This window comes from Chrysoperla carnea, chromosome 2 (assembly GCF_905475395.1).
Source record: "Chrysoperla carnea chromosome 2, inChrCarn1.1, whole genome shotgun sequence".
In the NCBI taxonomy this organism is placed as follows: Eukaryota; Metazoa; Arthropoda; class Insecta; order Neuroptera; family Chrysopidae; genus Chrysoperla; species Chrysoperla carnea.
Genome location: NC_058338.1, coordinates 69780803 through 69808344, shown reverse-complemented (window position 1 = coordinate 69808344; position 27542 = coordinate 69780803). Strand labels below are relative to the sequence as shown.

The window sequence follows — 27542 nt, the reverse complement described above, 5'->3', positions numbered from 1 at the left end:
AATTAATAATTAAATCACTTTTGTTTTAATACTGAAAATGGCGAAAAATATTAAATTTTAAACTGTATTTTCATAGCTAATTTTTTTTTCTTAGTTTACAAGTTTCATTCAATTGGTGTTACGATTAGTTTATGTTTGTGTTTGTGTAATATGAGGATGATATTCCAGATGTTAACGAAAAGGACACATCTGAAAGAGTTATTTCTTCTTAGGAGGATTACGTTGAGGTGTGGACGGACGACCAGAATTCATTCCACTATACTGGTATTTAGCTTTCTTTTCCGAAGGTTTTAAAATCTAAAATTAGAAATTGTATTTAATATAGATGTTAAACTTATTCTTGGCCACATTTTGCTCTTCTATATAGTTTGTCTAGTACATACCTGAAAAGAACACATTAATGTTTCATCGACTGACATCATACCACCAGCATTATCAAATTCCCCACAATAATTAGGTGCTGAAAACAATGTAACTAACTGCCGCTTTGCAAAGAATTCGTAACCATCTTCCACGACTTGATGAGCACGACAAATTAAATCCAAATCATGTCGATTAAGAAACTTTCCAACAACGTCAGCACCAAATGTAAATGAGACACCACGATCATTTTCACCCCATCCTTGAACATCTTTGTCAGGATCAGACCATAATAAATCACATAGCAATCCTAAAATGGCAATGTTCATAAAATTAAGTCATTGAATTATTATAATTTTCGTGTTTGTACGAATCGCCTTTAATATTAATTTACATTCAAATCGAAAACAAAATTTTTGTAATTTTTAATTGTGTTTTGATTTTTGTGTTTTAAAAAAAAATTGTGTTTAGATTTTCTAAAGTAATTATGGCCCAAAAGTCACGAAATCCAGTTTATTTAACTATTAGTCAAAAATCGATTCGACAAGTTGATCTTATAAGGGATTATGGATATTTATCAGAAACTATGCATCCTATCATCAAATGAACACTATTTTTGTATTTTTTAGGTTAATATTACGTCATGTACTGGATTTTATCGAAATACGAGTATTAGGCAAAAATTGTTTCTCGAGTTTTAGAAATTTTCTTAAGAGTGAAATAAAACTCGGATAAAAATAGAGTAATTTTGATCCAAAAAAATACAAAAGTAAGGCTCATATGATAATTACTCATGTATTTTCAAAAGTATCGCCTGAAGTTCTATCTGGACTCATTTTTTTTTTTTTTTTCAAATGATTTTTGACGGTATCTCGAGGACTATTCGACTGGTCTTCAATTACCTAGCTCCTTATCATCTAATATCAAAGTTAGCGAATCTATGTGGAAAAAAAAATAAGCCCAACCTGTATCAGGTACATCTGTTGGTCTCATAATTCGACGTATTTGTTCCATTCCTTGTAGATCAGGACTCAATCCACCATGACAACAGAATATTTTTTCATCAATAATTGCTGCAATTGGTAAGCAATTGAAGCAGTCTGTGAACGTTTTCCATAACTTAATATTGTATCGTCGTTTACCTTTAACCAAAGATTAAATATCAGTTAATAATCACTTTCGAACTTTCTAGACGATTGATGAAACATTTACTTACATTCATCGTAAAATCCGTATATTCTATTTATAGAAGCACATTCGTGATTACCACGTAGCAAAAAGAAATTTTCTGGATATTTTATTTTATATGCCAATAGTAAACAGATTGTCTCTAGCGATTGTTTTCCACGGTCGACATAGTCACCCAAAAATAAATAGTTAGCTTCTGGAGGAAATCCACCATATTCAAATAGACGAAGTAGATCAGTATATTGACCATGTATATCACCTAAAAAAAAACAAATTTGTATTGTAACGATCTTTTTTAAATATTATGGAACAAGACTCTCGCTCGAATTACCTGAACTTCTAATTTCTCAAGAGGCAGTTTAAGGACACAAAATTAAAACTACAAAGGGCACAAAGCTCTAATATGACTATTTTAGTATTCTGTTTCTTAGTTTTCTGTTTCTGATAACTTCAAATTTTATTCTGAAATTCGGAATATTTTTTCATGAAGTATGAGGAAACGCATTTTGAATTTAACGTTAAGAGAATATTTTGAAGAAATTTTAAGATAATTAAAAGTACGACTTTACCCAAAAACAAATTTCAATTACAAATGAGATTCGACCAGTAAATTAAAAGGAATGATTAAAGTTTAGGCAGTGAAAAAATTGAACCTTAGTCTGTGAAATGAAAAAGATTTTAGTTCGAAGAAAAAGTTTCATAATTGGCCATGTATTTCAGATCGAATTATTTATCCCTAACTCGATTATACAAAAAATAAAATAAATACATTACCGCAAATTTTAAGTGGTGCTTCAAGTTCCAATAGTATAGGTTGTTGCAGAAATATTTCTCGTGACTTTAAACAAAGTCCACGAACTTCTGCTTCAGTCATTTGCACAGATTTTCCAGGCCGACATCCCCTAACTAATTAAATAGAAATAATATTAGATTTAGTACTCTAAACAGTAATTTAGAAAAGTCTATCGTATCGATTTCTCTTATTCGTGATAAAATGAATACATATTCAATTCAATAGATCATTCGTAATTTTCCGTCTGCAATTATTTATTGAAAATCGATACCACAGCCTTTATAATAATTATATAATAATTAGAAATAAACAAAAAAATCAATTATGTGGAAAAAATTATGGTGAAGAAATCTCTCCAAAACTTTTTTTAGTGATATAATATTTTGTCGATGAAATTATGATATATCTTTATTATTTTAGAATCTGCGATTATCACTAAATCATCGAGAAAAGAAGCCGAGAAAATAAAACTTCACTTATCTTCGAAGTTAGAATTAGAGGCAATGTCGAAAAAATGAAGATATTACAGAATTAAGATAATTGAATCATAGATTGAAAAGAGACTGTCAATTGTACTGATAATTCTATTTGATGGACCAATGGACCAACGGAAGATAATGACAGTCTGTCGAGCTATACGACTGTCAAATTGTAATATATCACGAAATCAAGACGATTTTCTCTACAATAATCATACACTTGTGAATTGTGTATTGCCTATAATCGATTTACATTAAATATAGATCAATTTTCTCGACCTCGTAAAAAATGTATTTTGACTTTCGATACAATACAGTAAAATATTTATCATACTAATAAAGAAAGATTTCTTCTCCAAGATTTTTGACAAAGATAAATCCTAAAGAAATTTAAGGATTATTAATAAAAAGTAAATTTTTTAAATGTTAAATTTTAATTTTTTTTTTTTTTTTTTTTAAACGTAAATTTTTAATTTTTTTTTAAGCTGCCTAGTCATTTTTTAATAAAATTGATATTTTTATTTCAAGTTCATTTGAAACATTATCGCATTGTTTCTTAATGTAGCCACTAATTACTTTTAATGTTTTTAAAATTATTTTATATTTAAATTTCTTTAAAAGATTAGAAAATTTATTTTTATAATAATCGCGTATTCAATATTTTCAAGTGTCTGTTTATAATATTATTATTTATTATTTCTGTTTTTTGAAGATAGTCATTTGGTGTTCTCGTGGAAATTTACCAAGAATTTTAAAAATTCTTTGAACAAATAAACCAAACTAAATCCCATTGAATGAAGGAAGGTAAATAATCCCAAAAAATTTAGTACCCCCAAAATCACGCTTGTCTACCAAACAGTTTCATTCTGTACATCAAAACTTAGCTAAGGTACTACTTTTTTGGAACTTCGAAACATTAAACTTCACTTGAGTCGGATTTTCGAATTATTTAACACCACCTTGACACTGAATTTCCTAGCTCTCCGCCGTGTTTAGAATACATTCGAATGATTCTCTATAAATACGATTTCAAAAACAACTAGGTCTAACGCCAAGCATAATATTTGGCTGTAGTTTCGGAACGCCTGGAAACGCGAGGTCGTACTCAACCAAGGTCATGTCTAACAACTTTTTTCTACTACGAAATTTGTATAGCCAGAGATTTTGTTTCTGGTGGCCTAAAAAATTGTTAATTGCACGATGAATTAAAACTGATGAATTCATTGAGAACGTTATTCAAGAAAATAATTCAGTTAAAAATGTAAAAATCATTTTTTTAGTACTCATGTCTTCCTTTTGTTTGGCGGACATAATTATTTAAATTTTACAATTTTTATTCAATTATTTTGTCACACGTTAAGGGTAGGGTCAACGAAATGTTGTATTGTGTGTTATTGAGCAAGGGTAAAGCTTTTATGACGTCACATGTCAAAGTCTAAAATATTACAAACTGGATGTATTTTAAAAAGGTTTATGTAAGTTTAAGTCAAAAATAAAAAAAGTTAAATGAAAATTTAAAAAAATTTTAAAATTACTGTTTTAATTTAATTATTTCTAAACATAAAGAGAAATTATTGCACGGGGATTTCACAAATGTGACAACCTGTGACAAAGATGGGAGGAGTGGGTTAAAAAATCGTATTAAAAATTGTATAGGGTCTAAAAAAAGAAGTTTTCGGCTATACATTAATTTTCGCAGAGGAAAAGGTTATTAAGCACAATTGAAGTTTTGTTAAATCCCGCATTTCGATAGCTTTTACTAGTTTAAATAGATTATTTCATTTGATATTTATGTCTCAAAAGACGGTGGGTCTAAAAGAATTCAAATTTTTGTTGTTTTTCTTAATCCCTTTCTGCCACAATAATATGCGTTTCATTCCAGTTTTTTATACAACTTGCACCTAATATATTCTAAATAATCTAAGTTCGTGTAAAAAACTGTGCTAGAATTAAGTCTAATTTACTAGATTCTATATTTTTTAATATTTAATTTTTTGTTTTAATATTTTCTATGAATATATTAATAAAAATGTTTATTACAATTTTAACACACATAAATGTAATATTTTAGTATATTTATTTATATTAATATTAATAGTTAATTTTAAAGCAAATAAGAATATATAATAAAAAGCCATGCTTATCATATAAAAAGCCGATTGAAAAATGTATATAAAAAGCGTAAAATTATATATATTGTGTAAAAAAATGTGTATTTTTATGTTCATGCAATTATGGTTTTGATTTAGATGCCATTTTTGATATAAATAATTCTGGTTCAATTATGCTGAATTGAGAAAATTATTTTTAAATTTTTATCTACGCTCGAGATATATAAGAACTACTTTTCTCACTCATTTTGCGTGCGAAAAATAGTCAATTACCGCACTCATTTTCATTACCACACTCATTTTAAACCAATCAAACAAGCTTAAGAAGTAGTTACATCATTTTCAACTAATCAAATTAGCCAAATTACTGTCAAAATGTAAATTAATAGTGCAATCAATCAAAGGGCTGCAATATGGCGGCAATTTTTGACCAGAACCACAAAAAAAATCATTATTTTTGTCAATAACGAATTTTTGACACGGACCAAACCCCGTACATTTTGTCCAAACGAGCATATATTGAAAACGGTGAGATTTAGTAAAAACTGAAAAGAGCCAAAATATGCTTAGAATTGGCTTTAATGGCTTTCAAATTAAGTTTTTAATCGTAACCACAAAATAATATTTATTTTCGTCAATAACGAGTTTTCGGTGAAAATCCGAATTTTTTTCGAATGCTTATCCCTCGAAAAAGGTAAGTTAGGTGAAAAATATCAAAGAGCAAAATATGCTTAAAATCGTCCAAAATATTAAATAGATTTTTTTAATTTCCTATATATTATAAATGTGAAAGTAAGGATGTTTGTTTGTTTGTTTGTTTGTTACGCTTTCACGCAAAAACTAAAGAATGGATTTGAATGAAACTGAACAATAATGTAGCTCATACATCAGAATAACACATGAGCTGTAAATAAATAATAAATTAAAGATTTCTGCAAAAATTTAAAAGAGTAAATGCCAAACAATTCATGGCCATCTTTTCTGATTTACTTAATAAATTAAAATTAAACTGCATATATTTTAGCTGTGTAAAACAATCCCTTTGAGTGTTATGGGGGGTAAGTGAGATCAAGAGAGGTGGAGGCTATAAAGCGGTGGGTTTTACTTTTAAGCCCAGTAAAGCAGGCGGGTATCAAGCTAGTGTTTAATAAAGAGAATTTGGTGCCTGGAAGTATTTCAATTTTGTCCCACTTAATAGGCATAAATAAAAAAAGCACTCATGAATGTGATTTTGTTGAGTGCACTCAAACTCTCATAAAAACTAACTGGCGAGGAGTCGATTCCTGAAAACTATTCTCCATATATAGATCAATTATTATGTTTGCGACCACCGGTTGAATCAAATTGTGAGTTTTGAGCCATCAAAAAATTATTCAACGAATCCAAAAACATAGAGGATGAATATTTCTTTTTTTTTTAATATTTAAAAGTGTGCATAGCCCCTGCAGTAAAAGGGTGAATTTAAGTACTTAAAATGTTTTCTTATTTAGTACATCGTCCTTTCTATTTTTAATTATGAATATATTATTAAGATAATAAAATAATTATAAAATGTGTCTAGACACTTAGACAGAACAAAATAATTAAACATAAACAAAATTACTAATAAATAATTTTAATCGTTGTCAATAATATTAAATCTCAAAATTGAGACTTTGTGTATAAAATTTTTTTTAATTGAAGAAAATCATGCATTTTATTAAAACGGACAAAGTTCGGCACCTTCCTATTGATAAATGTCAATAAACAGAAAAAATGAAAATTTCAAAATACAGAGTCCGGTATTATAAATGTATATAAGGTGTTAAATGAAATATGGGCTAGAGATTATTCAGAAAGATCTCACAATTTTAAAATACCTGAAAAATTGATTAGTCTATTCTTATATATTATTTCTAAAATCGTAGATCATTTTTTCAGCAAAAATAAACAAAATGTAGTATTTTAGGAAAAAATAAACAAAGTAGTTTTATAAAAACCGCGAGTCTTTAATTGAGCTCGTTCCAGAAAATCAAGCAGCCAATAAAAAATACTAACCACATTCGAGAATTGGAATGAGTTAATCTATCAGAATAGCTAGAATGAAATATGTGACTGATAAAGAATTTGCCACTTTACTAGACTTGACAACATAACAAAATTTATTCAAAGATTTAAAATATTCAAAGTTTTTTTTCCCGTCTCTTTCTTGCAAAACAGAGTTTTATATGTAATCTATATGGTGATACTGAGCACTTCTAGAAATTTTAAATGACCAATTTCACTTTTCTGTTCGTGCAGTAAGAATTCTTCATCTGAAGTGATAAAAAAATTTTACTCATCATCCCCATTGTTAAGACTAGAAACGCGACAGCTAACTTCTATCAATCACCGTATTCACACCGTATTATCCCTTGTACCTACTCAAAATTTCAGAAAATCCGGAGGTTATTGGTTTTTTTATACCATGTATATGAAATATACATAGTATATTAAGTTTAGTCCCAAGTTTGTAATGCCTAAAAATATTGATGCTACGAAAAAAATTTTTGTTTGGGTGTTCATAGAATCACCTAATTAGTCCATTTCCGTATGTCTGTCTGTCTGTCGTCTGTCATCACGATTACTCAAAAACGAAAACAGATATCAAGCTGAAATTTTTATAGTGTGCTTAAGTCGTAAAAAGTGAGGTCGAGTTCGTAAATGAGCAACATAGGTCAATTGGGTCTTGGGTCCGTAGGATCCATCTTGTAAGCCGTTAGAGATAGAACAAATGTTTAAATGAAAATATGTCCTTATAAAAAAATAAACAACTTTTGTTTGAAACATTTTCTTGTTAACATCACTGTTTACCCACGAGGGCGTTAATTAGGTGAAAATTTTGTAGTATGGATTAATATGGGAATATTAGTTATGTGTGTGTGGCTATTTAAGAGTGGAAATCTTTCTTTATTTACGTGACGTCAAAAAACAAACGATTGCGTGATCAACACAGTCAATACATGGTATTTCAACAATTAACTCAGTCAATTGATTGTTTTCACTTGTTTAACTTAAATACCTGAATCTTTTTGTCGTATCAAATTTGTAAATTTGATTAAATTGCGGTGGTAAATCATAAATATACTAACATTTAAATAATAAATTTATAATTATTGGCTTGACACTTAAACATAATACATTTTGGCTACCGGTAGAATAAATATTACTAATTCCACCAATTTTTGTTTATGTTTACTGATCAGACTAAATTGTGATATAAAATATCAGTAGATATAGCGCAAACGCAAACTGTTTTAGAATAACATGAGTATCCATGTAATGGTGTGGATATTATAAATATTTATTTTTATTTATAAAGAATTTTATAAAAAAGAAAAAAATCCGGAAATTATTCTCCAAATAACATGGGCAGGACACAATTCGAAAACCGTAGACTCCGGTTCAAAACCGAAGAGTTTGGTAGCCCTAATTTGAGTCAAACGAGCCTATAAAATAAAATTCATTAATGCTTCATTCTACATTAGAAAGCAGCTGTAAAAAGTTGAATAAACCGTTGGGTGTTATATCAAATGAAATCAATCTTGAATTTCGAAATATATATAATATTCGAAAAGACAGGGTAACAGCAAGTTAATGAAAAAACATTTTTACTAAACATTAAACGATTTTTCAGTAGCATCCTGTAGAAATATTTTAATAAATTTATCAGTAGAACTAGTTAAAAATACTATTAATTATAATCACATGTGAGAGTAGTGTGAAAATATAGTATCATAAAACAAATATCTACGAATATTTAATTTAAATTAATGTGAAAACTTGCCAATAAATAAAATATTAAGTCATTAAAATTACAGAATGCCCTACAAGAGCGGAAAATGTAAATTTTAAACAAAAATTTAATGGTTGTGGATGAATTTCATTAATAGAACGTTTTATCCACTTTTTCAAAATCTAAGTGATCATGGGTTCATTAACATAAGCTTACAGCTTTACAAATTTTCAGAGGATGACATAGACATTATAATATGTTAAATTTTTGAAGATAAAATCCAAGTCGTACGACAATTATCGTTTTATATTTTGTGCTGAACGAGACATCAGTTTTTCCCACTAATGTCTACGAAGAAAAATCTTAAATCGTTACCGAGTAATTAATTTAAGGTTATCAAATGTTAACTTCACTTCATTGGCTTCAATTTTCGAAGAATAATAGTTAAGGTAGCATAACAGTATCTGAATCACGGTCTATACTATTTTTTTTAAAAATTTATTCAAAAGATCATATTTTCCTTAAGTTAAGAGAAAAAAATCATATTGTTTTTACATGGACTCAATGAGTGTCTCTGTTCAATTGGCACAGTTTATCTCAAAAAAAAGAGGTTTTATTTTATTTATAATCAAAATAATATATAACTTAAAATCACGTAGCCTTTTGTAAAAAAACAAAGAGGGAAATTTCAGGTTATGTTTATGAATTTAAACAACAGAGCTGATCATTGATTTTGATAGTTAAATAGTCAACTATTGTGTTATTTTAATTTATTATAAATTTTTTTGTTTCGTTAGTTGCAAATATACAATCTTATATAAAAATATTACCTAGAATATAAATATGTTATTGTATCTAATGCCGTTGCAGAGTTGCTAGTATAGTATCCTCAAGTGGCGAAAAAACGATAAGGTGGTATGGACTTTTTAGGAAAGGCTCGAATATAAAAAAAATTGTTTGTTCTATTCGCACCGTGCGCGTGCGTGAGTTTTAAAGGAGGCGTTTCCATGGTAACGGTACACTACTTTAATTATAGAATTGTATGGATGCATATATAATTGTATGGATTACATTTAAGACTTACATTGAAAATTTAATATTATCGTCTCACAAATTTAAATAAATAATTATGATAATTTACATTTGAAAAATAATATTTGTGCAATTTGACTTCTTATTTTCACAATTTTTAATGCATTAAGTTTAATTAACAAGTGTTTTTCAATAATTTTAATTTGATATTTTCTATAAGATTAACATGTAAAGAACTGCAAATTAGCATAACAGCCTCCTTTATCTCCAAAATTTTCACTGGAAGCGCTAGCATCGATTTTATTGTCCCTACCATGACTACGCACACAACGAATACTCAAATATGTTTATTTTTTAGTAAAAAAAATGAATTCTTGGTATAGTACTGGCTTAACTGGAGGGTTTTGAGTTTAAATACTCGGAATGGACAAAATTCAAATCCTGTTGCTGTGTAGTATATGAAGTATTCATTTTCAATTGCTAGGTTAAGGACTTTCTCTCTTGTTAGGCACCCAATATCAATGACATTTAACTTTAAAAAAATTATTAAAACCTTATTTTAAAAAAAAGAGTAATATTTGCAATTTAATAAAATATTTATAATGAAGGTAAACTGTACAAGGTGTTCAGAAATCGTACAGAACAACGCAATAAATATTTATTGTACTAAAAATATAATGTATTTAGCTGTTCACATTATGGTCATTTAGAGAGTTATAACCAAAAATTCTAGGTAGATTTTTCTGTAATGCAAAACGACCTTAAAACGTTAAAATTCTACGAGCAAAAACTGAACAACGAAAACAACTCTGAATTATAGAGTATATAGAGATAAAAAGTTTGAAAACATTAATCTTATTTTGTCAACCTGACTAATAAATACAGTTCATTTGTTTACTTGGAAAATTTGATAAATTTTGCACGTTTTGTACAACATGTGCTGAATGGAATATTTCGACATTTAAAAAAACACTTCAATATGTTTTAAAATTTATTTAATGTAGAATGTCCGTGAGCCCATTATTTTACAAATAAAATTTTGAGTAAATGTTAATAATAATCGTCCTCTTATGAGTTGCTAAATAAAAATTTTTTTGCCCGACAATTATATTAGTTATTCGGTGTCATAGTTTGAACTTTTTGCATGAGTTAACTGTACCAGTTGACTAAAACTGACACATTTTAAATTATATCTTAAAAATTTTTCTACAGATCTTATTCAAAAACAACTTCTTAATACCTTATTTTATGGCGAATTTTTTTGGTATCTAGAAAATGGTTTTTGACTGTCTTGTTAAAAAGATATATACAAAAATTTATAAATATAAATATGCAGTTGTGTGTGTACTGAACTTGACTAAATCGAACACTATACCTTAAATTTAATCAACTAAAATATGTATCGTCGCATTCGCCTGGTGCGTGCAAACAGGGAATTTTTAAGGAGCAAGCTCTAAAAAAATTTTTATTTTTCTAAAAATTTATCATGTTTTAAGAGAATTTATAATTAAAATTTATTTTATCTCACAATTGATTATTTATGGAGGAATATTTCTGAACTCAAGTTGAAGAAAATTGTTTCATCATAGAATGGTTAAGTTTGGCCGATGAGGGCACTATTAAGCACAATGGCATTCCCTCAGTAAAGTATTATTTTATGTTTCCAGAGCTAATAAACGCGTCTTGGCCAATTAATTACTGCCAAAAGCGCTTCTATTGCCAAAAGATAGTCAATATTTACAACATTCACACAAAGCAGTGTATACAAATTTCCAGCCTATATCCAGTTTGTTTCAATGTTAAATGTCTAAATAGTTGGATTAATTTGTTTTTATGATTCATCAGAAATATTTGTAAGTAAACACACAAATTATAATTTGTAACTTTACATATAAATTATTTTATTTTGTAAATAATTAAAATTCAAAACATCAAATATTATTACATTTGACGGATGTTTTGATATTTATAAATCATAACAAACTATTGCAAAAACTCGAATTGCACAGGTTTTAACTCTGCAAACGTTATTTTTGAAAATCTACTTACACAAAGTGCCCCAAAATTTCTTTCTTTGCAATTTTTCTCAAAGTTGATATTCAAAAATAGATACACGAAAAAAAAATCGAGCAGAGTACGCTTTTTATATGAGTTTCCGTAGGGACATGTTGGATACGTATCTTAATCACAAATCCGCTAGTCAAAAGAGCAAAAGGAATGAATTTGGAAGTGCAATGAAATACAGATATAAACAGCTGACCTTTAAAATTAAATATGTTGGCAAAAATTGTCATACGGGTGCGGGAAATTATTCGGTTACAAATCTCATTGCTTGGCATAGTAAACCTTTTCAAGAGGGGGAGTCTTTGAAAGAAACCTGGTTAGTATACACACCCTAACTCTTTGATAAATTTGATAATAACGGTAAGAAAATTAAACGAATCAGAGATACTTCTTTGTCTAGAGACATAATAAAAGAAAGAATCTTAAAACTGGCCATAAATATAATAAATCAACAAAAAAATTGATATTAATTCCACTGCTTTTATATCGCTATGTCTTGAAGAATGCACTGAAGTCGATTAAATCTGCACGTTAGCTGTTTTTGCTCGAAGTCAAAATAATTTGACGGCACGCCAATACCTCATTGAACATTTTGATAGAAAAATTGGGACGTTCATACATAAAGGTTTGCCACCCCTGTTATAGAGAATTAAGACAAATTGATATTTTTTTTAAATCGATTTTGAGGGTCTCATTGTTTCAATGTTTTAGTGATTTTCATTCTTTTTACTTAAATAAACGCACACGACCCCAAACACTCTCATGTCATCCATCCATCCACACATAATAGTGTTAAAATAACTATTCGATGAACATTATATCAAAATTGGCATCGATAGCTGTTTTTATTTTATTTTTTTTAATTAAAAAAAAACGAAATGAATTGCATCTAAATAAATTTGCAAATTAATAAGTTTTAGATTAATAAATTTGAAAAAAATATTATTGATTTGCTTCGCTTTAATTTTGTTCTTATCAAATTCAATTTTGATTGAATAGTGTAGTATTTGGTACTGGTTGATCTTTAGTTCTATTTTATTGTATGGGTTTGCTAAAACAGTTTAAAAATACTAAAACAAATTGACAAAATTTAAAAGTAAAATTATAGATATTACAACTGATAAATTTAAATGCCCTGTAAATACCATCGATTAAATAAATGAAACGAAGTTTCAAAGTAAAATTGTTTGTTTTTACAAAAGAAATATTTTTTGTTTTTACTTCGGACGGTTTTAAAGGGAAGACTTTAGTGTCTAAATTTAATACAGTTAAAGCTTCGACACAATACCTATGTGTATAAAAAATTAATTATTTTGTGTTAATCCTTCAAAATAAGGGGTAACAAGCACGGCTTTATACTTATAATACTAATTTTGTGTCCTATTTATCTTGGATAATTTTTGATGGTTTTTGAGATTTTTTTGCCTTTACAGACATCGAAAACTTTTGACTTTATTACTCTTTTATTACTCAATATGTTTTAAATTAAAATAATTTAACAGAAAATAACACAATGCAATAATAATTTATAAATAAAAATTATGTCACGGGCTCGTCCGGGAATTGAACCCGGGACCTCTCGCACCCGAAGCGAGAATCATACCCCTAGACCAACGAGCCACGATATTCAAATTGTTTTTCGAAAATATTATTGAAATCTAAAAAAAAAAAAAAAGAAGATAAATTTTTTTGCATTTGTATTTTATTTAAAAAGTCAAAAAATATCCATAATTTGTTAAAATAAAAAAAAAAAATAAATCTCTCATAATCTCACAGCTAATTGTACACCGGTAGTTGTGATCAAGTTATGTAAGTAAACTACCATCAAGTTAATCAAAAGGCATCCCAAAAAAACATATCGAGGCTGAACTGTGGTTTTTCTTATACAGGCTAATATTGTTAAGCCCGATGTTCTTCAATGACAAAATTACTAAAATCTTCTATGTATAATATATTAAGGGATGATTTAATCTATTAAAAGTTTTCCTTTTTCTCTTCAGAAATAAATATAATAGCGTTTTCGATATCTGTTAAATCCTTGGTTCTGTTAAGACCGATTTTATTTTTCTGGGTGTCTTTTTTAATTTAACATATACGTGAAACTCGAAAAAAAAATTTAATCGAGAAAAATTCTTCACGAAAAATAGTAGTTTCATATGCACACATGTTATACCGGCATTGAATTCGATCTGAGTTTTAGGGCTCAATTAAACTCACTCTGATTCGTAACTGACAAACATTAGACGAACGATTTAAATTAAAAAGTTGTTCTTTATAAAAACGCAAACATTTTTTTGCAAAGCGAATAGTTTAGACAGTAATTTATAATAAAAATCTAGCTTTTTGTGCGTATGTTCGTTCAATTTGAACAAAAAAGGCCTTTATAGAAAACCAAACCACTTTACTGGATCAATTGGAAATTTTTTTTTCGAAGAGTGTCTAGATTCCGCAGAAAAAATTTAACCAAATAATAATTTTGATACGAAAAAACAATTTTGAGTACTTTTCAATCCATTTTTGCCTAAACTATACGGTTTTTGGAAAAGTGTTTCGAACAAAAAATGTTACTTTTTTAATCAATAACAACTTTCTAATTTAAAGTGTTCACCTATCGATTACCAGTTATGGAATAGAGTGAGCTTTTCATTAAGCTTGAAAATCTAGGTCAAGTTTAATGTCTGCGTAAGATGTGCGCCTATACATACAACATTTTTCGCTTGAAGCATTTTTATCGATAAAATTAATTTTTCGAGTTTCAAGCATATGTCAACTTAAAAAAACACCCTGTATAAACACGATGCAAAACATCGTGTTTTTTGCACACGATGTGTTAGATCACTTGTCCTCACACCTAGTGCAAAAATCTCATATATTTTGCAACTAGTTATATAGGGTGTCTCGTGATTAGACGTCCATAGTTTAAGAGCGTATTTTTTTGACAATTTCAAGTCGAAAGTATCTTATGTACTTTTGTTCAAAACCATTGAGTTAAGGAGCTATGGGCACTATTAAATTTAATCAATAAAGTAAAGACTATGTTGAGTAAAATAGTTTAACACATTATTGCTCTTTTAATAATTGAAGACTATCTAAAGAGTATCTGGGTCGTCTCGTATGGATTCAACTGCAATCATAGCATTTTGAATTAGCTCATCTCCGATGTAATATTACTACAGCTGCACCGATAAGAAATGACCCAGGCGACTTTTAGACCCAAAACTTTAATTACATTTCTGTTAGCAATACAAAAATGTTCCTATTAAAAACTAAACAACTTTTGTCTACCCGTGTGGGCGCAAATTGTATAGTATGTATTATATGGAAATATCAGTTATGTATGTGTGACATGTATGTATGTGAAATGTGACAGTATAATCAACACTGTCTATACATGGTATTTCAACAATTAACTCAGTCAATTGTTTATTTTACTTGCTTCATATATTTTTGAAATAATCATGAGTATTCCAGAACACTCTTGCTACCGGAAAGTATTTAGCACAAACCGAACACGCCAACGTTCCAATTTAAATCGAGGACTAGCTAATTTTTGTCGTAAAATTTGTATCCATCGTTTTTCTTTAACTTTATTGTAGATTTAAAGGACACAGCCTTTTCTTCATCTCTGCGCACCCATGGAACACTTTCATATACAATTCCTCCTTAATTTTTTCTAGCCTGTTGTTCACGTGGGGTTTCCTCCCCTAGCTACAAGCGTAAATAAATTGCCAACGACAATTTGAATAAAACTAAAAGATCAACCAGCGTATACACAGATTCTCAAAATCAAATATAGTTTTACCCTAAAATGCTAAAAATATTATTAAAATTTAGTAACAATTAAAGTTTGTTTGTCAATGATTAGAATATTTTTTAAAAAATACACAAATAAAATAATTTTTATAATAATAAAATAAAAAATAATGATGATTCGATAAATAAGAATACCCATAAAATCAGATGAGAAGTAATCTTTGAATTTAGTTTTTTTCTTTACTTCCTCCTTCTGCAAAGTGTATACTTTACCCATTCCCATCAATGCACAATCAAAAGCAGCATTAACAAACCAAATACAATATTTCAAACAATGTCAAATAACATCTAAGAATTTTCTATGTATTTTTTGTCAAACAGTATGATTTCGATTTCTTTTTTTATTCCACTAATTCGATAGTTTACAATTACGCGAAATTAATTCGATTACAAAGGTGATACATTTTTTTATAGCAAAAATAATTTGTAAATAAATCCAAATATAATAAATAAATTCTATTAATAATAAAGTAAGAAAAATCTCTTTCAAAATTCGCGCTAAAATACCAAGTCACATGATATGATGTCACTGCAACGATTTCAATGTAGGATAATCCAATTGAATCTGTGAGCTGGTATTACTTCATTACGGTTGAAACGCTTTAAATTTTATAGTATTGGATCGTTCTCAATTTCATAGCATAATTTGTCATATTTTGCCCTGATTTTTAAAAACCCATGTAGGGTTGCAGAATTTCAGATAGGGTTGGCACCTCTCCTGTTTTGGACCGGAAACTCCGATTATTAAAATTTTTCTCCGTTCTAAAATTTTTTTAAATAAAATTTTCGGTATTTTAAAATCGATTTACATTTGCTTATTTAGAATTTCTAGGTAACACTTGTGTCTTTTATTAAATTATTATATAGGTACATTTATATAAATCTAAAAAATAGCGCGCATGCGCAATTTATATTAGTTAAGTATGTATTCATATTTTTAATACCCTAAAAGGATACAACTGGTACTACCATCATATAGAGGTTATTATTTATCATTTTAAATAAAAATTTCTTTGCATTTAACTTTCATTTTAATATAATGGAAATGTATAAATTGTAGTCTCCGGTTTAAAAATTTTAAAAGTCGGAGATTTGCTTAATCTCCAATTTTGTAATTTTTCAAGGGTGGCAACCCTATTTTCAGGTGATATCTCGTTAACAGTCAAATGATAGTGTTTTTTCAGCACTACTTACTTTTAATCAGCAATAATAACTTTTCAAAAGACGAATGAAAACCGATATTTTATTGGGAAAAATACACAAAAAATATTTAAGTTTTTTTGGTAATTCCATAGATTTGTTGTTGTTTTAATTATGTGCAGTTATATTATTTTTGGAGAAAAGTTGATAAGTTAATTCATTCAACGAATAAGAATAATCATTCGATCATTTTATTCACCATTCACGAATAATTTGGTTATTCTTATACTTTATTTGAATAAATTTTTCCCATCTTTGCTCTTAATATTGATTTTTATCCAACCCGAAAAAATTTTTGTGTTATTTACGATTTTATTGCACCCAGTTATTTTGTAATTAGTTTCTCAATTTTTGCTACGAATTTTTATGGGACTTTTAACTATAGCTCAGAAATTATGCATTTAATCATCAAATGAATCCGATTTTTGTATTTTTTGGGTCGAAATTACCTCAATTACTAAGTTTTATCGAAACTAAAGTAAAAAAAATTTCGATTTTTTGTAATTTTTTAAGACGTATTATTTGTAATTTTCTTAAGGCGTATTTTCTTTTTAAAAAATCGTTTATTCTCGTATTAGATAAAACTCAGTATATATATGACAACTTTATTCAAAAAAATACAAAAGTCGTTTATATTTGTCGATGATTTTATATTTTATGGGTTAAAATTACCGATATCTAAATGAAAATTATATTTTACAAATACTTAAACAATATTAATTCGAGTGTTGTGGTATTTGGTTTGTTATTTGAAAAACTAATGTATCAACTCAAACTTAACAAAAATTCATTTTAATATGTATTTCAAATTCGTATTTGTTTAGTTTTGAAAAGGGAAGCAAAAAAATTTGCTCGCAATCGACGCAAAACTGGTGTTCATAAAAGCTATAAGAAACTAACATTTCGGTCCAATTTTGCATCTGCAGAGAAACATTTCGACCACCATTTATACATAGAATGCAAAATATTTGAGAAAGAGAAGTATATAAACTTCCCCGAATTATTTCTTAACTTTCCCGTTACCGTTTTTATTTACTAATAAAAGAGTCTATTCTTTGACTAGCCTCTGCTTTCTTCGGCCAGCTGAAAGTCTATACGATTCTCAGACGTTTCTTTCTCGAGCCAACCTTGTCTTTTGACATTACAGGGGAATATAACATCGAAGATATTTGCTTTGGTGAAATAAAATACCGCTACTATGAAGGCTAAGCCCGATTTGCTAGTCCATACACCCGGTCAATTGTCAAATTGTGGGGCCATGGAAACAATGATCTCACGTTCACCTCAATCAAATATCGCTACCAGTTACGGCAAATCACCACCTGTGTGACCCAACCTCATAAATTAAAAGTCGTTTTTTCTACAAACTAAGTACATAACTATTTAACATCTTGTCTACGCTTATAATAAAAATTAAAAAAAAAAACACTTTCAAAATTAATGACAACTATACTATTGACTATTTTCAAACACATAATATACCAAAAACAAAACTAAATCATCTAGAATTGTCATTGATGATTGATAAAAACTTAAATTTTTTAGAATTTTCCTTATTTAGAAATTTAACTAAAATAATTATATTATGAACTCAATAAAAATTATGTGAAGGATACTCCCATTTTCGTAAAATAAAAAACATCACCTTTGACACATCACATAGAAAAACTTTTAATCGAATACAAAAAGTGACACATTAATCACAATACATGAGGAAAATTGAAAATTTATCGACCTTGTAAGTATCACGTAACACGTATTGTACTCACTTAAGAATATAACAATAACACATTTTATATAATAATTTTGTTGGAAAAATGAGAAACATATAAATCAATAAGATACAAAATTTGTCCTCATTTCGGAAAAAAATACTACCCATCAAATTATTGGAATAAAAAAAAAATGGTTAATCATACTGCCTTAAATACACTAATTATAAAAGCAATTAATAAAATATTAATTGTATTGTGTTTTGATTACATAAAAATAAGAAGTAGAAATGAAAAAATGGTTTTTACATACAAAAATTCATGCAGATTTTGTTGTTCGAAAAGTTTTATAAGTAACATTGATTTTGTAACTAATAGTTTTGATTATGATATTTTTTTAAATGCACTAGATGTGGTACTATTATTATGATTACCTTCTAATAATCTTTGTATCAGATTATCGACGTTTAATTCAAAATCTGCCATATTTTTAATAACAAATGAACAAATTCAAATTATTAACTACAAATACAAATTACACGATCACCAGCTACCATTCCATAATATTATGTCAAGATCTACTACGGTACATTTATTTACGAACACTTCAAAACCGAAATATCTCTACTTGTATGAATCACTAACAGTAACGAGTATACTAATACATAGTCTTTGACTAATACTAACTGTCTTGTATTGTATACGGTTCTACTGTACGGGGTACTTCACTTTTTAACACTTGGTGGGGTTTATTCACCATTCAATTCTATTTATATCCACAGGGAGTACTTATCACAGAACAATGTTTTTTTTTCTTTCATAGAAAACAGTATTTTTTTTTATATCAGGGAAATTTTTCTAAGTCGCAAGAAATTCAAACTGAAATAGGAAGGCCCCTGAATTTTTCTTATAGAAATTGACTTTCAGAAATAAGGGTGCATTTTTTTAATAGAAAAATCAATGCCAGTATATCAATTTTTACAAGCATAGAGTCCTAGAAATTCGAGTTTTAGAGATGTTAAAATTTCAAATATAAGCAATAATTCTGGCTTTTGAGAGCTTATATATCTGGTGTGATTCGCTTGAAGAAATATCAAAAGACCCAATATTTTATAGAAAATGACTTTCGGGTGGCTTTCCTTCTCGCATGAAGAAAAAATTGGATTTTTGTTTAAAGGTCTACCCGAAAATACCGCAAACAATGGGGAAAGTGGAAAGATTCATATTTCAGTTTTATTCATAAGAGGATTATATACGGAAAATTTTTAAATTTCATGCTCTAATTTATACTTTTAAAAGCAAAGGGTTTTCCAGTATTTTTGAAAAAGTACTTCAAAATGTTGATTTTGTTAATAAAAAACCACCAAAAATTTATTTCGAAAAATACACACGCTTTCTTGCCAAAAACTTAAATTAAATTTTAAACCTTTTTTAAATTGTCAAAAACGCGGGCATCCAATTTGATGGCGTAATATGGGTATCACTATACGAAATAACACAAATAAAGACAGATATGTTCATAGACATGTGGTTATATTAATATAAATACGTAATATCTATGTATATATTATAAAGCTCTCTACAGTGAACTAACTGATGGTCTATGATTCATACCGCTATGATATCACAGCAAGGCTTACCCGCGTTTTAGATCACGTGATATACAGTTTAAAAATTACGATTTTTACTTTTAATATTTTAAAAGAAAAATGTGTGGTTAAGACTCGTAATCAGAATATTTAAGTATATTTTGACATAAATTTCAACTTTTTTCAAATTTCATGATTTATTTTTGACAATAATACCCAAATGTTCACGTTTTTTTATTTGTGAGGCCACCCTGCATACACGATTTTTTACCATAGACTAGATGAAACTAGAATATTATGTAAATGCATCACTTTTGTAGCTGTTAAAAGTTTAATTTATGTTTAAAAATACACAATTTTTAATAAATTTAAAAGCTATTTTTAGCATTACGCCTGGAGTTTCAGTATGACCCTCAATCTACTCATGTTTTCATCAAACATAAATATTTGTGTTGCACAAATTTTTTTCTCTTCCTTAATAGCTAATATATTTTACGTATATAAAAACTATCTAAAATGATAAAATTTTATTGGGTGTCTCAATAATTGCTTTTTAATTTTATGTTTCCATAGAAGTTACTTACAGTCTTAATAATGAAAGAAAAAATTACTAATGGGTTTTTGTATCACTTACCTATAATATTAATATCATCTGTTATATCATTTGTAGAAAGTATAAAGCTTTAAATTAAGCTAAAAATATAGTCTTATACAAAAAATTAAGCTTAAAAAATAGCTTTAAATTAAAATGGTATTGTTTTACAAACATATATCTATAGTTCAATGCAGATCATATCCTCCGCTACTCGAGTCAAACAGCCGAGTCAGTTGAGATTATGAGACTTTCTTACCTCTTCAATCCATAATAGCAAGTTTTAATTTTAAAGTCGTAGTGAAACTAGAGACAATAATTCGAGTTTGATCAATTCGAGGTAGCAAATTGTGATAACAAAAATTAATAAATATCATACACAAAAGCTCTAGTTACATTTCGTATTTCTTTTTAATTCTTTCCTAACAATTTGTGAAAAATAATGACTAATTCTAAAAAAATTATCACAAAATATTTGTAATTAATCCTTTATCCCTACCAATAGCTTGTTATTCCTCATCAAAAATACTGAGGGTCCCCATTTGTTGACAGCCTATAACATGTGTGGAACATTTTCTTGTCATAGCAGTGTCGGCCCATATTAATATGTAATAAAAATTCATCTTTGATTTTTGTTAAAATTTTCATTCCAATTTCAAAATAAATTTTATACACTGAAGCGCTGAGAAAAAGCATAGCATAAGGTAGTGGGAACATTATTGGATAATTAAAGTATTTTTCAGTTTTAAATTTTAAAAAAAATTGTAATCTTTTACATCATTTTATATACGAAACGTATTTTAAAATTGTTTATACAATGTACACACCAGAGAAGATTAAGTAGATAATTGGTGACAAGCGAATCACTTAGTGGGTCACCCAAGAAAACGAGTATAAAAAGTCACCACACTGCCACCTTGCACAGCAGTGTGTTCAGTGTGGAACAAACTTTAGTCATCTTAATTAAGAGCCATTCAATTAACCATATTACAGCTTCAAGTAACTAAGTAAACCGATTGTCTCTAAGTATCTAACTAAGCTCCTACGATGTGGGCTTAGCTTAATTTTTTCACAGTACTATCTTATCTTATCATTTACGATTGCAAAGCTTGCTTTTCAATTTTGCCAGCTTCTAAATTTTGTAATTGTTCGAATGTAAGTAATGATACTCCCAATTGATCTTCACGTGGAAACGGTTGTGCCATTTGACGTAACCATTTTTTAGCAATCTATTAAAAGAAAAAAAGTTTTAATTTTATTATTACTTAAGAAAAAAAGTTACATACTTGAACAGCTTCTTCCGTGGAAAGATTACAAAATGAGTCTTTCAATTGTTCTTGAATCCATTTTGGGAGTTTTGATCGTTTATCTGATCTTGAAAATCTTTTATCAGCAAAAATCATAATACCATAATCAGTTTTTCCCCGAATAGCTCTGCCAACACATTGAGCTGCATGTCGCATTGCATCAAACGTTAAAAAGTCACTTTCCTTTATCTATAAAAATATAATTTTCTATTATTTTAACAATTATAAGTTCTGGAAAAATTTTTTCACGATGTTTGTCTTACTTATAAAAAGGCTAAATTCTTTACAAATTAACTGACCTGAAATTGATCTCGTAAATATTCAAGTCTAGCCCTTAAAATTCTGGATTGTGTATACACATAAGGTATACCAAACATAAGTACTGCTCTACCTAAATGATGATCAAAGTCAACACCTTCTGAAACTTTACCTCTGGCTACTGATAACAACAATCCACCACGACCTAAATCACAAGCCTAAAATCAAATTAAGTATTTAGATTTTCGCGAATTTTAGCAATCGATGAAAGATTTAAGCGATACCTTTTTGTAATACGTTAAAACTAAACTAGTTTCAGCTGCATCTTGAGTTTCAATAAAAAGTAATTTATACCGTTGTAAATTATCAATAATTCCCATATCATACCAACTAGCTACAACTGATTCTAAATACAAGTACGATGTGAAAAAACATACAACACCATCTGGTACACATTTTACAATCTAAAACAAATATAATCACTGATTAAGTTTGAAATTAATTAATAAAATCACAAATGTATTAAAAAATAGACTGATACCTACACCGTTATGAGCTATTATTATATCGGGGACCGTAGTTATTACGAAAACTTTTTCAATTAAGTAACAAGGGCTCTGGAAGTTAGACGGCCATAAAACATTTAACAGTTATAGATTTATTCGAAAGATTATACTTAAATTTATCCTTAGAAAATAAATCAGATTTTTTTTACCGCATAGTTCACGAGATATAACAATCGAGATATAAGGGAAATCGTAGATTTCTAAACAATCGGCAAACTTGAGGTTTCAAATAAACTTTATAATAGATAGAACGCAGTCTCAAACGTATATTTAAAAAAAATTCAAAACGACTTATCGTATCCTTTCTGTTTAATTAATTTTTTATATTACTATCTTACTATCCAGCTTCTATCTCTGTTGTTTATCGGAAACATTAAAACGCAATGTACACGCAAATTTGAATTGTAAAAATTCCTTAGGTTATATATATAATGCGTTTATAAATAATTATATGCCAACAAGTATTAATAATATATAACAAAAGTTTTATTTTATTTATAATACGTTGCCTTTTGTAAAAAAAGGGAAATTATGTTTATGAATTTAAACAACAGCTGATAATTGAATTTGACTGTTAATTTTAGTAAACTCTGTTAATTTTAGTCAAAATTGTTTTTACGATTTTTAATTGTTGTTAATACGTATTAAAGTTGATCAACACAATATATTATATTGTGTTATTTTATTAGTTTTTTTTTGTATCATTAGTTTTAGATAGCAATTCAAAAATGATTTCTAATTTGGTTAAAATGTTTCCCGCCACGACACTACTAAACTCCCTTTTAAATTATTTAAAATTAAAAATCTCGGTGATTCGTCGTTATTCATCAAAATAATATGGATAATAGTTTTAATGTCAGTTTTCGTAAAAATAAATTTGAAAAAAGACACTTACCTCTAGTAAGAGTTGACCGTAATTTCTTATGACAGAAATGTCTTCTCTGGTTTCGAATCTGGAAGATATAGCAACTTGATCATTTCCTTTGGATACAATCTTTAAAAAAAAAATAAATTTTAATTGAATGGAATTTAATATTGCATTTTAACTCATTGCATTGCATTGCATTTAACTGCATTTATTGTGAGGATAACGCTTTGTGATCAGAATTTCATATATACTTCGAATACGAATTTATATAACTTACCATTGGTAGAAGACACGGTCTGGCTAGAGTCATTGTAAACGATGTCATAACAACTGGTTGAAAATTCAATATTTTTGGATACATATCTAACGGTGATAATGTACCTGATGTAATTACAACTGTTTGGAAACGTTCGAATATTGGTTTCATGGCAATGGATGAATCTAAACAACTTCATAAAAAAACACAATTGGATTTTGAAATTAAAATTTGGCAAGAATTCCATCGAAAAAAAAAACGTTAACTCACCTAAAATGTAGAATCGGGTTTGAAACTGTCGGTGTTTTTTCATCAAACGGTTCAACAATAATCGTAAAGCCTTTCGTATACGTCGATACTAACGTAGCTAAATGTGTGATCAATATTAAAGCACTAAAATCAGTCATATCGGCGATTTCTAATGTTCGTAATAAAGATGCTAAACGTTGAGCACAAAACCGCAATGGTTTACGTTCTATACAAATTTTCGATTGTATATCTCGTAAAAAACCAACTGGCGTCTCTTGTACAACATGCTGAACACGTAAACGTGTTTTTATATATTCAATAAATCGTTTTAAAAATCCTACAAAATGTTCAGCATTACGTATATTTCCAGGTACAGCTTCTGCAAATTAAATAAAACTAGTTATAGTCTAAGAACCAGTGGTCGGCAGACTTAGGACATTTTCATAAACTCTATATTATTGATTTAGATCAAAACCATTTTCCATGGAAGTATTGAATGGTAATTTAGAACGATTGGAATAGAATTTTTCGAGATATTGCCTTATGCCACTTTTCGATATACTCTTTCTATGGAATTTTACGTAATATTTCAGAAAGTAATTCTTTAATCGGCAAATATATGCGATTTTTGTATTCTCTGGGGAAAAATAACCTAAACAATAAAATTCATCAACATCGAGGAATTTATGAGTATGATTTTTCCAATTTTTCTATAAATCCCTTAAAAAACATACATAGTTATATAATTTTGACCCATAAAATAAAAAAATTGAGTTCATTTAACGATTGGGTGGGTAGTTTTCGAAATATTGCCTCATGCCCTACCGCGATATCAACTCAATTTTTGTATTTTTTGGGTAAAAATTACCTTATACTTAAGAAAAGTCTTAAGAAAACTGCTAAAAATCGAATAACATTTTTAGAGTAATTTTAATCAAACCTTGTAAGACTTCATCGGGTAAGATAGGATTTGCTAAAACGACATCAGTTTCTCTCTGTATACTAGCGTCTCTTAACCCATCAACTAATCTTTGATATTCATCTCTTAATCTTGAATTATCGTCTTCACGCATTCTAAAACAAGCGACAAAAATTTAATAATCGGATAAACTGCAAATCGAAAACATTTTTTTGTTTAATAAACCCACTTACTGTGCAATAGTTTTTTCTAACGAGTTAGCAGCATTCGATGCTTTATCAACTGTTTTTCGTGTAATTTTAACACTCATTGAATCGATGCAAACATTATCGATATTGTGAGCCTCATCAAAGACAACAACCGCCTCACGATTTAATTCTTTTGAAACTACTTCAGCTATTTTTGGGTCTAATAAATAATGATAACTGTATACTATTATATTTGCATTTATAATCTAAAACACAAAATTTAATAAATATTAGAAATATAGGATTAACAAAGTAAACAAAGGAACATAGTAAAAAATTCAATGAGTTGAAAAAATTGCACTCTGTGTCTAGAACTCAAATAGCCTCGCTTGACATGAATCCAAGTAGTCCGGGTTCGAGTGTATTTTTTTCAATTCTCTTTAATTAAGATTACTAGACAAGATATTTGTCAATATTTAGTTTACGCCTGTATGTATCATATTAAAAACATCAATTATAATCGAGAGACCATGATGTAAATAAATATCGTATGCATGATTAAAAGCAAACAAAAACAAAAAGTAATAATATAAGATTATGTTAAGGTGTAAAATTAGTAATACAAAATTTAGACCTGTCCAACGATATACTACACAATAGTTTGTGTGAAAGTTGCATTCCTCACTTTTATTCACAGAAATTGACTTTCTATCCATAAACAATAATAGATCTGATTTATACTCACAGCAAATCTTGCTAAAAAGTACGGACACCAATTTCTGTCACGACCATATTGTTTTAAGTCATCAATACTATATACTCCATAGGGTATTGTTGATTCACGTCCTTCCAAATCAAAACCTTCGTAATATTGACAAATAGGAGTGTTTTCATCGGCACGATAACGTTCTCTCACATAGCTGGCAGTTAATGAATGGCACTTTCCATCCACAAATCTACCTTCTTTTAACGATGTTACCTTAAGAAAAAGAAAGTATCAGAACATGTAGTATAGCAAGCTGACAGTTGGTTTAATGATGAACCTTTGTTTAACTTTTAATAGTGAATGAATTGTTCAAATTTTTTAACTGTTTTTGACATAAATTGTTCAAAGGTATTTCATAGGTTTTTACACTTACATCTGGATGTATACACATGTTTTTTCTTGAGGATAAAACCAAGCCTGTTAATTTTGGTTTTTCAAAATTATGCTTTTCAATATAATCAAATATTCTGCGCAATTCTTCAATAACTTTCTCAATTTCAGGTACTGTACGAGAACAGTATATAAATTTTCTTACATCGAATGGATTTTCTAACATATAGGCAACAATAAGCGAAAGTAATGTTACTGTCTTGCCGGTACCTGAAGGCATTTCCAGCAAACAATGTCCCTAACAAAATAAGGATAAAATATTAGAAAAATATGATTAATTTTTGTATGCTTAATCTTTTTGTGACATACTTTGGCATCCAATACTCTTTTAAGTTCGCACATATATGCATATTGTTCTGGATATATGTACTCATAAGGGAAATAAACTAACAAACCGTCCACAGAAATCCTAAAATTAAATTTTTAAATTAGTCTCTAAATAAAAAGGATAGTTATGTTATAAAATTATACTTCATATTTAAAATAATGTGTTCAATTTTAATACATAAAAAGCATATTTTTTTAATAGCTTTTAAAATACATAAAACTTGAGACAAAATTTATTAGCGCTTTCAGCAATTGAAATTAATTGTGGTTATGTATAATTCTCGTAGATTTAAAATCTGCGTAAATCCATAGATGTATTGATGTAAACATACTTAAGCTCATTTCCATCATTTCTGACATAAATCAAATCATAGATGTTATAGACCTCATAGATCATAGGAATCATAGCACACTATAAAAATTGAGGTTTAATAAAAAAACAAAAAGATACAAGAGGACATTATCGTGTGTTTAGCATGAGTCCCACGTTAAGATAATTTGGAGTAGTTAATTAGCGTGGCCAGTATATTAACTAAGTTTTTTGAAGAAAAATTAATATTTTTTAGGAATGCCACCTCCAATTAGTTCCGGGAAGTCGGAAGATAGGGAAATTAATATAATTATACCACCGAATTATTCAGTAAGTTATAATACGATGTTTTTGATGTTTTGCGATATCTGCATAGTTATATTTCCATAATTAAATATTTAAATAAATATTCTTCAAGTAATTTAAAATAAAAGCTGCTCAAAATTGTCAA

At 28.2% G+C, this 27542-nt stretch overlaps 2 protein-coding genes and 1 non-coding gene across 4 annotated transcripts; all 3 read right to left on the bottom strand.

The window, feature by feature from the left end:
- Window positions 1–95: 95 nt before the first annotated feature.
- LOC123293926 (serine/threonine-protein phosphatase PP1-beta catalytic subunit) lies at window positions 96–19157 on the bottom strand. Of its 2 annotated transcripts, none has more exons than XM_044874922.1 (6): window positions 18941–19157; window positions 2323–2454; window positions 1577–1807; window positions 1326–1502; window positions 384–670; window positions 96–297 (listed from the first exon to the last, which is right to left on the bottom strand). In XM_044874922.1, exons 1-6 carry the CDS (start codon window positions 18990–18992, stop codon window positions 199–201), a joined length of 978 nt encoding a protein of 325 aa, XP_044730857.1. In that variant the 5' UTR covers window positions 18993–19157; the 3' UTR covers window positions 96–198. The 2 variants fall into 2 exon arrangements, with proteins under 2 accessions (XP_044730857.1, XP_044730858.1); XM_044874923.1 differs by lacking the exon at window positions 18941–19157 and adding an exon at window positions 15730–15783.
- Trnap-cgg lies at window positions 13330–13401 on the bottom strand. Its single transcript has one exon. It is a non-coding gene; the product is annotated as a tRNA-Pro (tRNA).
- Window positions 19158–21432: 2275 nt separating the features above from the next.
- Window positions 21433–27070, bottom strand: LOC123293955 (general transcription and DNA repair factor IIH helicase subunit XPD). Its single transcript, XM_044874966.1, has 13 exons — window positions 26926–27070; window positions 26764–26863; window positions 26438–26692; window positions 26044–26277; window positions 25344–25564; window positions 25132–25265; window positions 24213–24570; window positions 23964–24135; window positions 23714–23812; window positions 22537–22716; window positions 22294–22470; window positions 21974–22183; window positions 21433–21916 (listed from the first exon to the last, which is right to left on the bottom strand). The coding sequence occupies exons 1-13, from the start codon at window positions 26928–26930 to the stop codon at window positions 21782–21784; spliced, it is 2280 nt and encodes a 759-aa protein (XP_044730901.1). The 5' UTR covers window positions 26931–27070; the 3' UTR covers window positions 21433–21781.
- Between the last annotated feature and the right edge of the window lie 472 nt (window positions 27071–27542).

Excerpts from the sequence above, each read along its gene's own strand:
- LOC123293955 (XM_044874966.1), bottom strand. Across the intron at positions 22,717-23,713 it reads ACGGTCAACTCTTACTAGAG|ATTGTAAAATGTGTACCAGA; the intron begins GTAAGTGTCTTT and ends TATTTGTTTTAG. Across the intron at positions 21,917-21,973 it reads CCACGGAAGAAGCTGTTCAA|ATTGCTAAAAAATGGTTACG; the intron begins GTATGTAACTTT and ends TTCTTTTAATAG.
- LOC123293926 (XM_044874922.1), bottom strand. The coding sequence starts at position 18,992 with ATGGCAGATTTTGAATTAAACGTCGATAATCTGATACAAAGATTATTA. Across the intron at positions 2,455-18,940 it reads GATACAAAGATTATTAGAAG|TTAGGGGATGTCGGCCTGGA; the intron begins GTAATCATAATA and ends CTATTTAATTAG. Across the intron at positions 298-383 it reads CATTAATGTGTTCTTTTCAG|ATTTTAAAACCTTCGGAAAA; the intron begins GTATGTACTAGA and ends TTCTAATTTTAG.